The sequence below is a fragment of the Manacus candei genome, unplaced genomic scaffold (assembly GCF_025592945.1).
Source record: "Manacus candei isolate 608988 ecotype Guabito, Panama unplaced genomic scaffold, ASM2559294v1 h1tg000057l, whole genome shotgun sequence".
NCBI classification, from domain to species: Eukaryota; Metazoa; Chordata; class Aves; order Passeriformes; family Pipridae; genus Manacus; species Manacus candei.
In genome coordinates, this window is record NW_026138105.1 from 11,472,800 (window position 1) to 11,488,791 (window position 15,992).

A 15,992-nucleotide genomic window follows, 5' to 3' on the forward strand; every position below is an offset into this window, starting at 1 on the left:
GGGTGCTGAGTGACACCCTGAATGAGTGCCCAACTCTCCTGCTTCCTGCAAATTTCCATCCCATCCTCTTCTATGCCCATCCCCACTATCTGCTCTAAGTAGGACCACCCAACCCACACCCAACTCAGCCCCTCCCAGTGACAGACACACACACACACAGCTCCACACCTTTTGGGTTGGTTGGTTGGTTTGTTTTGGTTTTTTTGGGTGTTGTGGTTTTTTTTTTTTTGTTTGGGTTTTGTTTGTTGTTTTGTTTTTTTTTTTTTCCACTGTGGATGTTGTACCAGTTTTATTGGTAAAATTAACATGAAGCCTCACAAACGCTGGAACATGCTTTTCCTTTTAAAGAATTTCCACTGGACCTTAATGGTGAGCATCCAGTCGTTGACATATAAACTCTTACAAGCTGATGTGCACACGTGCGCCCGGGGGAGACGGTGGCAGCGTCCTGGTGTCAGGGATGGTTTCTGCGCGATGCACTGGGAGCCCACGATTCATTTGCCAGCCTTCTGGGCCTTCTGGGCAGACTTGGTGACTTTGCCGGCCCCACCGCTCTTCTTCTCCACGTTCTTGATGACGCCCACGGCCACGGTCTGCCGCATGTCACGGACAGCGAAGCGGCCTGTGGGATGGAGAGCGGGGAGGCGTGAGGGGAACACTCTTCTGGGAGGGTGATGGGGGATCTACACGCATCTCCTTGGAGCAGGTTCCCGTGGGAACCAGCCCTGAGCTATCAACCGGCACTCTGACCACCAAGCTGGTCCTGAGGCTCCCCTCTGTTTGAATTAGTAATTATTAAATTTAGATCAAGCCTGTTCTCTGCAAGCTCCCGAGCTTCCAGATGTGCAACATCAGCCTGCTCTAGTGGAAGGTGTCCCTGTCCGTGGCATGAGACGCTCTTTAAGGTCCCTTCCTACCCAGACCATTCTAGGATCTAAGCACAGCAGTTCCCTGATTTAAAAGGTGGCCTCTGCTGTGCAAAGTTCCCTCTTTCTTCTCCTGACCACTTCTTTTAGGGCAGAGATGAGGAAACTGAAAAATGCCTCTGTATTCACAAACTACCTTAGTAACTGTGAAGGAAAGGTCTTGTTGCTCCCAGAGGGAAAGCCCAGACCTGCTTTTGGAAACACAGCTTAGCAGAGAGTCTGTCCCAGCTCACCAGCACATGGAGGAGCAACAAAATATCCTCAGCTCCCTCCCCGGTCTGACCAGTGGGGGATACTGGGAGAGGCTCAGCACGTCTGGTGTGAGGTCCACACCCACAGAGCCTTCATGCTCCTCCACAAGAGACCTCCAAAGAGCCATTCCCTTACCAAGGGGTGGGTACTGGGAGAAGCTCTCCACACACATCGGCTTGCCAGGGATCATCTCCACGATGGCTGCGTCACCCGATTTCAGGGACTTGGGGTTGTCCTCCAGCTTCTTGCCAGAGCGCCGGTCGATCTTCTCCTTCAGCTCAGCGAACTTGCAGGCGATGTGTGCGGTGTGGCAGTCGATGACGGGCGAGTAGCCAGCACTGATCTGGCCAGGGTGGTTCAGGATGATCACCTGGGGGGACAGAGCAGTGTCAGGGCAAAGCTGGGGGCTGGGGGACGGTGACAAACGGTGCATGGTGGCAGCAGCATCTCCGCTCACCTGAGATGTGAACTGCGCTGCCTCCTGCGGCGGGTCCGACTTGCTGTCCCCGCAGACGTTCCCGCGGCGGATGTCCTTGACCGAGACGTTCTTCACGTTGAAGCCAACGTTGTCCCCAGGCAGAGCCTCGCTCAGGGCCTCGTGGTGCATCTCCACGGATTTCACCTCAGTGGTGATGTTCACAGGCGCAAAGGTGACCACCATGCCGGGCCGCAGGATTCCAGTCTCCACTCGGCCCACGGGGACTGTGCCAATCCCTGTGGACACAAGGGCAGAGCACAACGAAATGTAATCTGCTTGGTAGATCCCTGGGCCGCAGCCTGGATTCAGCAGAAGCAAGATACTTCTGAGCAATCCATGTGCCCTGAAAGCTCTTCCGTTGGAGTGGCTGTGGCATCTCCTGCATCAAGGGCTGGGTCATCACAGCATGTGTGCAACAACACTGTCCACATCCCTGGTGGCCACACCACCAGCTGTCAGGGTGGCTTGCTAAATGAAGGGGATCTTTTATACCCTGTGTTATCAGGGGACTGTGGTAAAATTCACCTTTGGAGGAAGGTGAAGGATTGTTTAGAGGAACAATCTTGAAAAGAGGTTAGCAAGGTTAACTGGAGACATCTACTCTTCCACATCCACCCTACTGCCTCACCTCCCCTCTTCATGTGGTGTCTCTGCTTCCCAAGGATCTACCTCATGGTAAAACCAGATCTCTTTGACACAGCTGAGCTAGGGGAGGTCACAGACCTGATCACCACCTTTCATCTCCATCACAAACAAAAGACTACATTAAAACCCCTGCTAAATCCCATGTTCAATCCCTGCCTGGCTTCTGCAGTGCATGCGCCCTTGGAAAAATGTGGAAAAGGGCTGGAAAAGGCTGTGCCTGCCGAATCCAGCAGCTGGGGAGTCAGCAGGAATGCCCACTGCTGCCAGCAGGTCAGAGAGCTCATGGGGTATTTATAGCTCAAAAAAGTGTCCCCATCACCTCTCCAGAGGGAAGGGGACACGCGCTCCCTACATGGCTGTGCCGTGGTCCAGCTCGGCAGGCGGAGGTGCTGATGATGGACACCAGCATTTGGGAAGCACAGGCAGGTCGAGGCATCAGCTTCAGTGGCCCTCCCTGCTGGTCTTGTCCCTCATCTGGGTCACAGAATGTTTTTTGCTGCCTCCAACTCACCAGGCCAGCCGTGACCTCTGGGGCACACAGACTTGCAGCCGTTTTGGCATCACGTGTTCCCTGGGAGAGCTCACAAACCTGCTGCTCCTGGGAACCTTTGGGCATGTCCTCCTTCACCCCAGACAGCCTGGGCTCAAATGGGGTCTTTGCGCTGGAGCTATCACCCTTATCCCCAGTATCATCTCTGGTTTGAAGAGTCTAGTCCCTCCAGTTTCCCAACACCCGGAAATGTCATTCCCAAATTTCCATGGAATGAAGACTTCGATTAAAGTAGAGGGAAGAGGGACACTGGCAAGGCTTCTTCTCACCTCCAATTTTGTAGACATCCTGGAGGGGCAGGCGCAGGGGTTTGTCTGTGGGGCGGGTTGGGGGCAGGATGGTGTCCAGGGCCTCCAAGAGGGACACCCCACTGGCGTTGCCTTCTTTGCGCTCCACCTTCCAGCCTTTGAACCAAGGCATCTGGAAAGAGAGGGGCAATAACAGAGTTATAGAATCACAGAATCACAAAATCACAGAATAGTTTGGCTTGGAAGGGACCTTGAAGACCGTCTCATTCTACCCCTCTGCCATGGGCAGGGACACCTTCCACTGGACCAGGTTGCTCCAAGCCTTGTTCAACCTGTCCTTGAACATTTCCAACATGCACTGAGTGTGCCTGTCCTCAGCATCCAGAGGTGAACCCAGAGAGATGTCCCACCAGGGCAACCTCCACGGAGTCAGTCCAGCACTGTCCTGCCTTCACTTGGGAGCTTGGGAACACCTTCTACTCCACCATCCCTGCAGGCTTATCTGCCCCCCTTTGCTCAATCTGCCCCTCTCTCTTCTAGAAATGAGTAAGGCATCCATTAACAGAAGAAAAAGAAGGGAAGTGGTTAAAACCAGCAAACTCACAGCTCCCACTTCCAGTACCAACCCACAGGCACTGCACCAGCTACCTGGGTCCTGCCCTTCAGCAATGCTGCCTTCAGCACAGGGACCACAGGCTCTGCAGCCAAGTCCCACCTAAAAAGCACCCAGCCTTCAGTTTTGGGATCCAAGTTTCTTCAAGGCAAGCTCCACAGATGCTTCTCCCCACTTGTTCCTGCTATCACCCCTCTGGGGTCTGGATTTTAAACCCTGGCTTGGGAGGATGCTGAAAACTCAGCCTTACACTGGGGTTGCTGAGGGTCAGAATTGTTTTTCACAGGTGCTCCCTGCTCCAGTCCTGAATTGAACCCTTGAAGCTAAAACTGGCCAGAAAAGAAGCAGAGGTGAATGGAAATGTGCTTGGCAGGAGCTGTGGTTTGATGCAGGAAACTGCAGTGCTTTCTTGATGTGACACTGCACATCTGGAAGCTGTAGCAACACCTGGAGCTTTCCAGCAAGAAAAATTCAGTCCTGATTCTGATGCAACCCTAATACACCAAGCAGAGATCAAAGTCTGCAAGGCCATTCCCTGCAGACAGAGAGGGTTTGACAATATTTTCCCATTCTGAAGTCAAACGCTTCCCATGTGCCCCAAATCCATCATAAACCTTGTGTACATGGCTTTTCCCTTAGGCACCAACACCAGTGGCACTGTGCAACAGGAATAGGGCTGGGGTGAAACAGGACCCCTAAAGTGCCCCTAGTTTCACACCATCCCTGGAGGACAAGGCTATGCCAAGGCTGGTTACCTATTCTGCAACCTGTACTACTTTTTGGAAGAAGTGAGGAAAAGAGCTGGGTGCAGCCAGGGAACTCAGCCTGCATCCAAGGTATTCAGATCAGCCCCTTTCAGGGGGTCATGCCTGACACCACTTGTCTTCCTTGGTGACAGTGGCAGGAGCCTGAGGACACTTCTGCAGTGGGTTCTCCCCAGGGCACTGCAACTCTTGCCATGCAGCCAGTCCCAGCGCCAGGCAACAGCTTGGCAAAATGATAACTCCATCCAGCCAGTGAGGGAGCCTCATGTGATGCACAGGATGACTCAGACCTTCCCCCAGCCTGCTGCTGCATGGCCCAAATGCGGGGCAGGGACTTGTGCCAGCAGCTGCCCCGGCGGCCGCCTGCCCGCGGGCTCTGCTCTCGAGGGTGACAGTCACCATATGCCTGCAGCTCCCGTCCCTCTGCCCCTCACAGCTTGGGGACACGGGAAAATGGCAACCTGTGCCTGTGACACCCGGCTGTCAGAGCTGTCCATCTATCCAGGGAAGTTCTGACATCCCAAAAATCAGATAAAGGCTCACTTAGACACCTGCTGGGAGCAAAGCTCTTCTGTGAAACCTCAGTGTGGCTCCAAGGTGAGAAGAAACTGCAAACCCTGGTTTGTGCTGCCTTCTGTGGCCAACCAAATAAAACCTCTCTTATGATAAAACCTCTCTTATGTATTCCCCAAATCTGCTTCCCAAGCAGCAATTCCTACTCCACCACTCCTATGGCAAAAGCAGAATATGGCCAAACCCTGCAAGGCAGGCAAGCTTCAGCTCCCAGCCCCCCACAATAACTGCTGAGCTCCAGCTCTTTTGCACCCTAAGTCTATTTTACAGAGCAGTCCTCTTTCTCTGATTTTCCCCAGCCCATGAGCATCCCAACACCCCCACCCACACACCCCAGTGCTGAGGATGCAGAGCCAGGCCATCTCACTCCCTTGCACCACAGATGGGTGCATTTGTGTTGCAGCATCCCATGGGTTGAGTCTCCCAAACCACACAGAATGGCCCCATTCTGCCAGCTGCAGCAAGAGAAAGCTGCTTCACAGAAAACCCCGTTTGCCAAAAAGCTCTTAAATGTCAAACTTTGATGGAAGCACGGCCCAGCTGTCATTTTTTTGCAGTTGGCCTTGGAATTCTGTGCAACAGGGATGTGGGCTGGATCTCCCACACAGAGCTGGCTCCAGCCTGATGTACCACCACACCTCCCCTTGCTCAGAGGTGACAGGAGCTGCAGGGACGTCATGGCTCCAATCCCCAATTTCTGATAAGTCCCCTGACAGACAAGTCACTTGACTGCCTTGTGCTTCAGTGAAACCTGTCCAGAAATTGTGAGTGAAAAGGATCAGAGCTTTTTTCGGGTGAGGAAGGAGAAGAGAGATATCTACACCAGTTTCCTGCTCAAGCTTGCCTAGAGGTGTTGCAAGATGGGGAAGATGAGTCTGTCCCTGCACCCTCTCCAGCAAATTTCATGCTGTTCCAGACCAGGCCAGGCTTTCTTCCCAATTCCCTAGCTCAGGCAGCTCCTGGGAACCCACCCAGGAGCCAGCTGCCTCCTTATGACAACAGGGACAGTTATTTAGGCCCCTGCTTTCTCTTGGGCAGGTACATCACACTGAGAACCTGCCCTGAGACCCCTCCAAAGGAAAGGGGCCACTGAGCCCCTCCTGCTCTGTGCCTCCCCTCTACAGCCTATTAATAGGATATTTGTTCAGGATCATCTTCCCGGCCCAGCAGCTGATGACATTTGGGATTTGCCTGATTTGAGACGCCCAGGAACCACGGGGCTGGGTTTGGCACGGCCTTGGCTGACCTTTATCCCAGCTCTGCTCTGCAGGGAATAGGAATCTCCCAAGCACCCCAACAATTCCTTCCTTCCAAGCCAGCCCAAGAGAGCTGCCTTTCCTGTGCAAGGCAGGAGCTGCATTTCACGATGGTGTGAGTTTGCATTGCAACACTCCTCTAGCTCAGGCTTGCGATCCCTGACTCCCTCAGTTGCTGCTGTACTCTTGCATTGCCTCCCTCATCACAAAGCCCTGCCCAGCAATCCACAGGTGATGTCTTTAAGCCCCCTTAAAGCATCAGATTTCCCATTGGTTTCACAAGAGATCACTCGGGTTTCTCATCTGAGCAACTTGTTCAAGGTCACAGACACGTCATCAGAAGAGCAGGGACTTTCCTCTGACCAGAACTTTCCAGCCCATCTTTTCTTTAGTAGACTAAAGCTGAGGTAGCTTTTTCTCCAATAAAACAGTGTCAGAGTAACAACTGTTATCAGCAGCCTGTCTGCCAAGAAGCCTCTGTCCCTCTTAAGCTCTTCTTTCTGTCACATGAAATGATGGCACAGGCCTACCCAGAGCACCCTGCATTTGTCTCCCCACCATCCCCATTACAGAGGGAAAGGTGTTGTAAAAATCAGCTGGACAAGGACCAGCTCCAGATGGATCCTCTAGGGAATTATGGTTTGGGCATGGGAAATCTGGTACCTCCTCCAGAAAATGTCACCTTAAGAAGTGAGATCCCAGCACTGGAACAGGAGATGAGGCCACCCCAGTGGCACACAGGATCGATGGGAAAAGGGACCTGATACCCAGCACGAGGGAGCCAGGCTGCACAGTGGGAACCATTCCAAGCCTGAGACCAGCTCGTGTTATTTCTCTCAGTAAACAATGCCCTAAAAACACACACGATGCTCCTGCTGAGAGTGACAATTGCGGGGGAAGGCTCCAACGTCACCATGAGACTGATGATGTGAAAACTTCAAATCCCAGCCCAGAAGTAAAGCAAGACAGATCATCTCCTGAAGATGCTCATGTCTAGCTCCTGGGCTGTCTGGCCAGGGTACAGCACCCAGAGTACCCACAAATAGTGCACCCATTCATCCTGCCTGGGGTCAATCAGAGCCACATGGCACATCATCTCTGCTGCCAACACGGGCCGTTGTGCCCAACGGGTGCCTGAAATGTTTTCAGAGCATGGAGGTCATGGCCAGCCTGGGTCAGGATCATCAGGGTGGGGGGAGAAGTCTAACACAACACACACTTACATTGGGAGAGGGCTCCAGCATGTTGTCTCCATGCCAGCCCGAGATGGGTACGAAGGGAACCGTGGCTGGGTTGTAGCCGATCTTCTTGATGTAGGCGCTGACCTCCTTGACGATCTCATCGTAGCGTTTCTCGCTGTACGGGGGCTCCGTGGAATCCATCTTGTTGATGCCCACGATGAGCTGCTTCACCCCCAGGGTGTAAGCCAGCAGGGCGTGCTCACGGGTCTGCCCGTTCTTGGAGATGCCGGCTTCGAACTCACCCACACCGGCAGCGACGATCAGGACAGCACAGTCAGCCTGGGAGGAGAGAGCTAATGAAGTGCTGCTGTCCCTGGTGACACCCCTGAGGGCTTCGAGTGAGTCCCAGATGAGTGCTACTCGTGGCTGGGACAGGCTCTCTGCCAGCTGCTACCCATAACCCTGCTGATCCACCTCAGAACTGACCCAACCGTGTTGTTTCAAACTTGCCAAATCCACATGTTTCTGCAACATGGGTGGGAAACCAGGATGGATCCCTTGAGGTTGCATGACTCCGACCAGGACCTCATCTTGATTATCCACAGACAAGGTCTCATTTAAAAACCTACTGAAGTCTTGCAAATAACCTCCCTGGGTGATGGGTAAGACTCCAGACATGGAAACCATGTTCCCCAGATTACTTCTGTACCCAGAGCCCACAGCAGAAGCTGCCTGGGTTTGACAGAAATCCATACCCAGCCCATCTGGCATCACCATGGGAATCTCACTGGGCATGTAGTGGCGTTCATCCAGCACTCATCAAACACAGGGAGATGCAGGAATGTCCAGCAGTGTAATGAGGGGAAACCACCCTACCCTGGAAGGGCAGACCATTGAGTTTGGCAATATGATGTGGCTTATGGGACAAAGACAGCTGTTTCAAGGAAAAGAAAGGAGGAAAGATCTGTGGAGTCTCCTTTATCCAACAAAACATAATGGATTGTTGAAAGTTTCTTGTATACCTCATTTGGCTGAGGATAAAATAATGTGGAGATATCCTCACACAAAGGCATGTAGCTCACAGCATCCCAGCTCCCAGAGAGGCCCATATTCATCCCCACCTTCTCATGTAGGCGGAGAAACCACCTCTTTGTTCCCCAAAACACCCTTCCTCCTAGATGCCCAGGGAATTTCCAAACTATGGCATGCTGGGTGCCCTGGTGTCACCCATCTTCATGGGTGGACCCTGCTCAGTGCTCCTCTATGTCTTGTCTCTCTAGCACCCACCTCCTAAAGGACTATAACAGCACCTATGTGACCCTGAGCTTGTCAGTAAGTCTCAGCCTCCCACCTTCAGCAGCCCTCCACTCTCTGGCTCCCATTTCTCACCTGGGAGGTCCCAGTGATCATGTTCTTGATGAAGTCCCTGTGCCCCGGTGCGTCAATGATGGTGATGTAGTACTTGGTGGTCTCAAACTTCCACAGGGAGATGTCAATGGTGATGCCACGCTCACGCTCAGCCTTCAGCTTGTCCAGCACCCAGGCGTATTTGAAGGACCCCTTCCCCATCTGGCCAACACAGAGACAAGAACCAGTGAGAAATACAAGCCCACAGCACTGGTGATGGCCACCCACCCTCCAGGACACCTCCCAAACTCACACAGGCAGAGGGTCACATGGCAAACGTTGAAGGCAAAATTCCCTAAATTCAGTGACAGCCACGACCTAGTCACTAATAAATACAGGAGATATTGTTCTCAACGTGTTCCTCAACAGGGTGTAGAAAAGGCTGGAAGAAGAGCCATGAAGTGAATTTGTGAGTGGGGCTAGATGGGCAGGACCTGGACCCAGCATCCCATGAGGTTTTCTCCGTGCAACACCACAGTCCTGCACTGCTGCTGGGAAATCATGGTGAACTGCACAGCAATGTGGAAAGCTGCTTCTTGTCACACTAAATATCACTGAGAGGATGTTTATATACTTATCCCATTTCCTAATCTTAATGCAGTTATTGAAAAAGGTCTGTTTATGAGATCTTGTTCTATTTCCCATGGTTTCACAGTGATGCACACTTAGAGGCATGGTCTCACGGTGGGCTTGGCAGTGCTGGGTGAATGGTTGGACTAGATGATCTTAGAGGGCTTTTCCCACCTAAATGGTTCTCTGATTCTATGATTTTAATCTATGAATCAAACCTGTGAGGCAGCTGGTTGGTGGAAAAGGGCATTGCTGTGTGAGTGACAGAGGTGTAGGAGTGGAATGGGTTAAAAGAAAATGAAATGAGAGATGGTTGCTACGAGCAGAATAGAAACATGATTGATTTTTGCCACAGAGTGTGCAAATTCACAGGAAAAGCTGCTGTGAGCTGCAGCCAGACCAACTGTTGTTGCCAAATGGCCAAAATCTCAGCCAACATTGTAATGCATAAAATCACGCTGGGGGAGATTAGCTACAGTAAATCTCTCTGCCCTGTGATAAAGCACATTCCCTGGTAAATCACAGTGGCACTTCTGAACTGCCTTCCCCTTTGGGTTGTGTCCTTTGATGTCATGACATCAGGGAGAGCCAGATCTCCCTCCAGCGTGGAGGTGGTGCTCCCAGTCTGAGCTGGGATCCTGCCAAGGTGGAGATGGGCAGGATGAGCCCACCCCTTGCTGACCACACCATGTGCTGGTGCAGTCTGGGGAACCTGGCCAAAGCAAAGGGTTAATGAGCATCGATCATCAGCTCTTGGCCTCAGATATTAATTTTTTTTTAAGACAGAGAATGGAATTTAGGCCATTTGTGCATGATTTAATGGGTTCCCACTGCTATGCAAGGTCAGAGCTGTGATACCCTGCTCCCATCCATCCATCCATCCATCCATCCATCCATCCATCCATCCATCCATCCATCCCACTGTTCCCTGCAACTGGGGTTTCTTCAGGCCAGTTATAAATCATGGATCACAGGGAAGTGCTTCCCAAAGGCAGGTACCAAACACTTCAGAGCTGAGCCTGGCCAAGAAAGCTAATGCAGCATCACATCCGAACCTGCCCTGCCCACACCATGCCCAGGGGCTGGTCTGCCCCAGCTCCCACACTCCAGCCCCACTCCCAGCCAGCACAAGGAATTAATGGTGACAGCCTGTTTCATAACAGCTGAGTGCCACGATGACTTTGCAGCTTGCTCTGGAGGATTACAGGCAAAATCCTAAAGCCAGGGGCAAGAGTGTGCTGCCCCATCTCCACGGGGAAGCTGTGAGCTCTCACTGGGATGGAAAAATCCAGAATCAAATCTCTGCTCCTGAGCATCCCCCTGACATGGAATTTAGCAAGAGAGTAGAGCAGGAGCTTTGAGGTTTATAGAATCACAAAATGGTTTGGGTTGGAAAAGACCTCAAAGATCATTTCATTCCAACCTCCCTGCAATGGACAGGGATACCTTCCACCAGACCAGATTGCTCCAAGCCCCATCCAACCTTGCCTTGAACAGTTCCAGGGATGGGCCAAGGTTAACCCTTTCCAGTGTGCACATCAAACTCCCCTCTTGCCAGGGGAACAGGGAGGAGTCATTACAACATGCTGGAAACGGAGACACAGCAAGGAATGGTGCATTTGTGCAATGCATCAGCAATGGGCTGTTCTCAGGCAGCAGCTCAATCAGCACATCCCACAGCCTTTCCCCCATGAGCAGGCTATTCCCTCACTTCTGGATGGGCAAACTGAGGCACAGAGTAGAACCCCTGGCTCTCCTGTGGGAGCTGAGTGGGAATCAGCCCTTATTGCCATCAGCCACGTCCGCACACAAACAACTGGTCATCATGCATGAAACCCCCCCAGAGTTCAGCATCACACGTAGCGTGAAGACAAATGAGATCCTTTATTTAGCAAACAGTTTCCCTCCTTTCACGGGGTATATTCAGTTACCCAGAGCCGGTGTTGAAAAACTCAGGGTATTATCTAGCTTTGCACAATACCCTCCCTGTTCAGTGCCAAAAACAGCCTGATTTTCCCCAAACAAACCCCAGCGAAGGGACAACTCTCTATTCGGAGACCACAAATGCCAATTATTTATTATTTTTTTTTAAATAGAACAACTCTTCTTTCAGAGATACTGTTACCTCTGCCCTTGAGTCAAAAGAAAAAAAAAAAAAAAAGGAAAAATCCTTGCTCTCTTCTTTAAAAAAAAAAAAAAAATAGCAGACCCTGGGGTTTTTTTTGTTGGCTTTTTGGGTGCATGCAGGCCTCCATTTCCTGTGAATGCCACCTAATGGAAGAAAACCCTTCCCCAGCCCTGCATCAGAAAATGGAGTCTGTAAGCTCAGTCAATAGGCTATTAATAGCAGCCTCCGGTCCCTGGGTATTCTGGCAAGTCAGTGAAAGTGTCTGTTCAATTAAAATTGCTGCAATCACACCTATGATGACCTTATCATGCTTTATCTGATCTGTAGATAAAGGAGGGGGGGAAATATGGAGGGATATCAGCAATTGTTTTAAAGCAGGGGGAAGGGATTATTTAGTATGAAGAAGAAGGTGTTCATTTAAAGGATGGAAAAAAAAGGCTGAAAGGGAGGCAGGAAAATGGGGGGTTTAGCTCGTATACCATCGGCAAATTAAAAGGGTTAAGACAGACAGCAAAATGTCAAATCAAGAGTGGCAGCTCTGTAAATCTCTTTTTTTTTTAAATGAAAAATGATCTTGACCAGAAAAAAAAAAAAAGGAGGGAGGAGGAGAAAAAGGAGGGATATCTGCATTAAAGATTCCCGGAGCGATGACGACAAGCCATCTTCTGAGTGACAGGAGCTGCCCTATCCTTAACACAGCCAGGCTGTTCCTGGCTCACCCACCTCTCTAGAATTTACCATCATTAATTTCTCAGGGCTTCCAATTCACACTTTTCTTCTCAAGACTATTTCTTCCTCTTTAATCTCGGGCTTTGGCACATTACAGGTACTGGGTGGTGCTTTGCTGTGTCACAGCCTGCTAAATGCACGTACTATTAAATTGTTATAAATGCCACCATTATAAGAGTGAAACAACAGAATTTAGCTTAAAGGCTCAAATTTCCAGTCAGCTTTTCTGTATTAAAGGCTAGCAATCACACTACACATCAGACCACCTGCTTGAGGAAAATAGCTTTTTTAACTGGACCAAACGAGTGGTCCAACTGATGCTGCATCATCTCTCCAGCAGGCACTGGAAGCTGGTGTTTCAGAGTGAAATTCGGGGAGCCCTGAGCTAGGCAGGGAGGATTTATCAGGTTGCCACTCTCATGCACAATATTTAGAAGGAATTTCATGCCCTGAAACACCATGGCTTGTGGCTTTTCCAGAATCCTGGTGCTTACCGCTGGCTCCCTAACCCATCCTGCAGACCTCGCCATGCCCCTGCCCTCATTAACAACCAGCAGCAGGGAGTCCCCCAGCTCCGGAAAAGAGGGTGGCGAGCGCCCAAATGGCCTATTTTCCCAAGGCCAGAGGAGTCGGGAAGACCCAGGGGTGCGGAGGGTAAAAAATAGATGGGAACAAAGGGAGAAATAGAAGGTAAGAGAAGGGCAGCGCCAGCAAAAGGGGAATATTGCCTGTGGGATGCTTGTGGGGATCAGCGTGGAGCAACCCCAGGGGTGGCACTGAGGGGTGGGGGCACGCTGGGGGACGGGCTCCTCACCTCGGCAGCCTCCTTCTCGAATTTCTCAATGGTCCGTTTGTCGATGCCCCCGCATTTGTAGATGAGGTGCCCGGTGGTGGTGGATTTCCCAGAGTCCACATGCCCAATGACGACGATGTTGATATGCGTCTTCTCCTTCCCCATGTTGGTGGGCTACGCAGGGCTGGCCGGGGCGGGCGGCGCTGGGGGGGATGTGGGAACGCAGCTGCCTTTTTGGGGAGGCTGCGGGGGGGGGGAACAGGCAGGCACGTCAAAGGAGCCCCCGTGCCAGCCCCCTCTCCCAGCCCGTCGGGGATGGCTCTCCTCCCCTCGCCCCACCTTCCCGCTGGACCACGCGCCCCAGCCCGGCCGGGGGTGCCCGGCCTCGTCTGGCAGCTCTGCCCATGCTGGGTGGGAGCCAGCCTGCCCCCGGAGGAGGCCAGCCGGGCTATTTCTGGCTGCCATGTACAGCCTCCAAGTCTCAGCAAGATGCCATGTTCTTCGGCATCTTGCCCTCCTCGTGGAGACCCCCAGTTCCCAGGGCTACGTCATTGGTGCTTCGAAGGTGCCCTTCCTCCCTGGAAAACCTTCCCCCGGCTCAGGGCTGCTCTCCTTGCTGCCTTTCTCGCTCTTTCCAAACCCGAGGGCATCTCCTCCATGTCGTGGGTGCCCTGGGAGGAGCCGAGGGTGCCCGTCCTCCCAGGCTGCCCTCGCCACTCCCGAGCTGGGCACAGTTCGGGTGACAACATGGTGGCTGCAGAATGGGGGTGGACAAAAATAGCCCTCGGCTGCTCCCCCAAGCAGGGCTGCGAATAGCCGGGCTGCCGAGGGCTCCTCTGAGCTTGCAGTGGAGGGGTTTATTATATTTTGCTGCCATGAAACTGGATGAAACAGAGGGAGGAGGCTAAAAACTCAAATGGGTATATCCGGGGAGCTGTCTTGGCATCTCCCGGCGTTGCCATGGCTCTGCAGCTGCACACAAACCCGGCACAATTAGGAGCTTTAATCTGACGTCTAATAAAATCCAATTTCACGAATCTGCCCATAGAAGTAAAGGAGGTCAGGAGGAGTTTGCTGCTCTAATAGCGATTCAGTCATGCGGGTGATAATATTCCCGGCGAGAAGCCTCCCTGGGCAGCAGGAGCCCCGGCTGCCCCGTCCCTCCTGCCCTTGAACCCAGCCAGCCCGGATCTGGCCATTTTGCATCTCCGCTTCGATGCCCAGTCCCGGAGCGCCCAGCCCTGGGTGCGGGACCCTCTCCCTGCTGCCCATCCCCGGCACCCGGGGTAGGAGGAAAATGCGGGGTCGCTTTGGGAATTGGGGATTTTATTTATTCCCCCCCCCCTTTTTTTTTCCCACGTTGCTAAAGGCATCCCTGCCCGTGGCAGGGGGTTGGAACGACATGATCTTTAAGGTCGCTTCCAACCCAAATCATTCCAGGGTTTTATGATCTTAAAGGCGAAGGGGGGGGGGGGGGGCAGGAGGGGAATGAGGACTAGGGGGGGCAGGGAGGGAGAAGAGGTTTTCCTCCTCATGCACGACATTTAGAAGGAATTTCATGCCCTGAAGCACCATGGGTTGCGGGTTATTTCCCACCTGCGGGAAGAAGCACCTGCGGGATGAAGGAACGGTCCAGCCCCATCCTCTCCCTCCCCGAGGGTACCCCCCACTCCAGGGGCCGGCAGCACCTACACACCCGAGGGGGGCATTGATCCCCCGCAGCCCCTGGGGCAGGACATCCCCCCCTTCCTCGCCATAGCTCGGCTGTCCCCCCCATCCCGCCGCGGTCCCGCAGCTCTTACCGGGGCGGCGGTCGGGGCGGCCAGAGGCTGCCGGCTTGGGCTCCGCCGGCTTTATCTCCGCGGGAGGGGCCCACCTATCGACGGCGGCAGCGCAATGCAGCGGCCCCCCCCGCACTACGGCAATGCGGTACCGGGCGGGGGAGGAGGAGGAGGAGGAGGAGGCGCGGGGGGGGGGGACGCGGGGAGGAGGAGATGGACGAGGAGGAGGAGGAAGAGGAGGAGGGAGAGGCAGGAGAGACGGGGGACGGGGCTGGGGAGGGAAGGTGGAAGGATGGGGAGGAGGTGGAAGGATGGGAGATAAAGGGATGGGAGGAAGATGGAGGGATGGGAAAAAATGGAGGTATGGGAGAGGTGGGGGAGAGATGGAGGGGTGGAAGGGATGGAGGGATGGGAAGATGTAAGGATGGAAGACTGGAGTCAGAGGGAGACAGCAGGATGGAAGCAAAGGTTGAAGGGAGACAGCAGGACGGAAGACAGAGGGGTGGGAGGAGGATGAAGGGATGGGAAGATGCAGGGTTGGAAAACTGAATTCAGGGAGGCAGCAAGATGGAAGATAGAGGGATGGGAGGAAGGTGGAAGGATAAAGATAGAGAAATAGGAAAGATGAAAGATGAAGGCATGAAAGGGAGATGGAGAGATTTGAGATAGAGGGATGGGAAGAAGATTGAGGAATGGGAGAAATGCAGAAGTGGGGAGAAATGGAAGGATGGAAGATGAAAGGACAAATGTAAAATAGCAGCTGGAGGGTATGTGGAGGGAAACAGCAGAATAGAAGACAGAGGGATGAGAGGAAGGTGGAAGGATGGGAAAATGGAGGAATTAGAGAAATGGAGAGGTGGGAGAGAGATGGAGGGGTGGAAGATGGAGGGATGGAAGACTGAAATCCGAGGGAAAGAGCAGGATGGAATATAGAGGGATAGGAGTAAGGTGGGATGATAAAAGATGGAGAGATAGGAGAGCAAGAAGATAGAAAAATGAGAGGGAGATGAAGGGATGGGGAGATGGAGAGATAGAGGGATGGGAGGAAGACAAGGGGTGGAGGGAGATAAAAAGAAGAGCTTCTTGGAAAACAGGGGA

General features: G+C 52.8%; 1 protein-coding gene across 1 annotated transcript; it reads right to left on the bottom strand.

Annotated features, from left to right (window-relative positions):
• Positions 1-274: 274 nt before the first annotated feature.
• Positions 275-15,077, bottom strand: EEF1A2 (eukaryotic translation elongation factor 1 alpha 2). Its single transcript, XM_051803403.1, has 8 exons — positions 14,916-15,077; positions 13,135-13,356; positions 8,876-9,055; positions 7,529-7,825; positions 3,121-3,271; positions 1,636-1,892; positions 1,314-1,548; positions 275-622 (listed from the first exon to the last, which is right to left on the bottom strand). Exons 2-8 carry the CDS (start codon positions 13,276-13,278, stop codon positions 495-497), a joined length of 1,392 nt encoding a protein of 463 aa, XP_051659363.1. The 5' UTR covers positions 13,279-13,356; positions 14,916-15,077; the 3' UTR covers positions 275-494.
• Positions 15,078-15,992: the final 915 nt, after the last annotated feature.

Coding starts and splice junctions, on each gene's coding strand:
- EEF1A2 (XM_051803403.1), bottom strand. CDS start 13,278: ATGGGGAAGGAGAAGACGCATATCAACATCGTCGTCATTGGGCATGTG. Junction 9,056..13,134: donor TCGAGAAGGAGGCTGCCGAG/GTGAGGAGCCCG, acceptor TGTGTTGGCCAG/ATGGGGAAGGGGTCCTTCAA. Junction 1,893..3,120: donor GGATGTCTACAAAATTGGAG/GTGAGAAGAAGC, acceptor TTGTGTCCACAG/GGATTGGCACAGTCCCCGTG.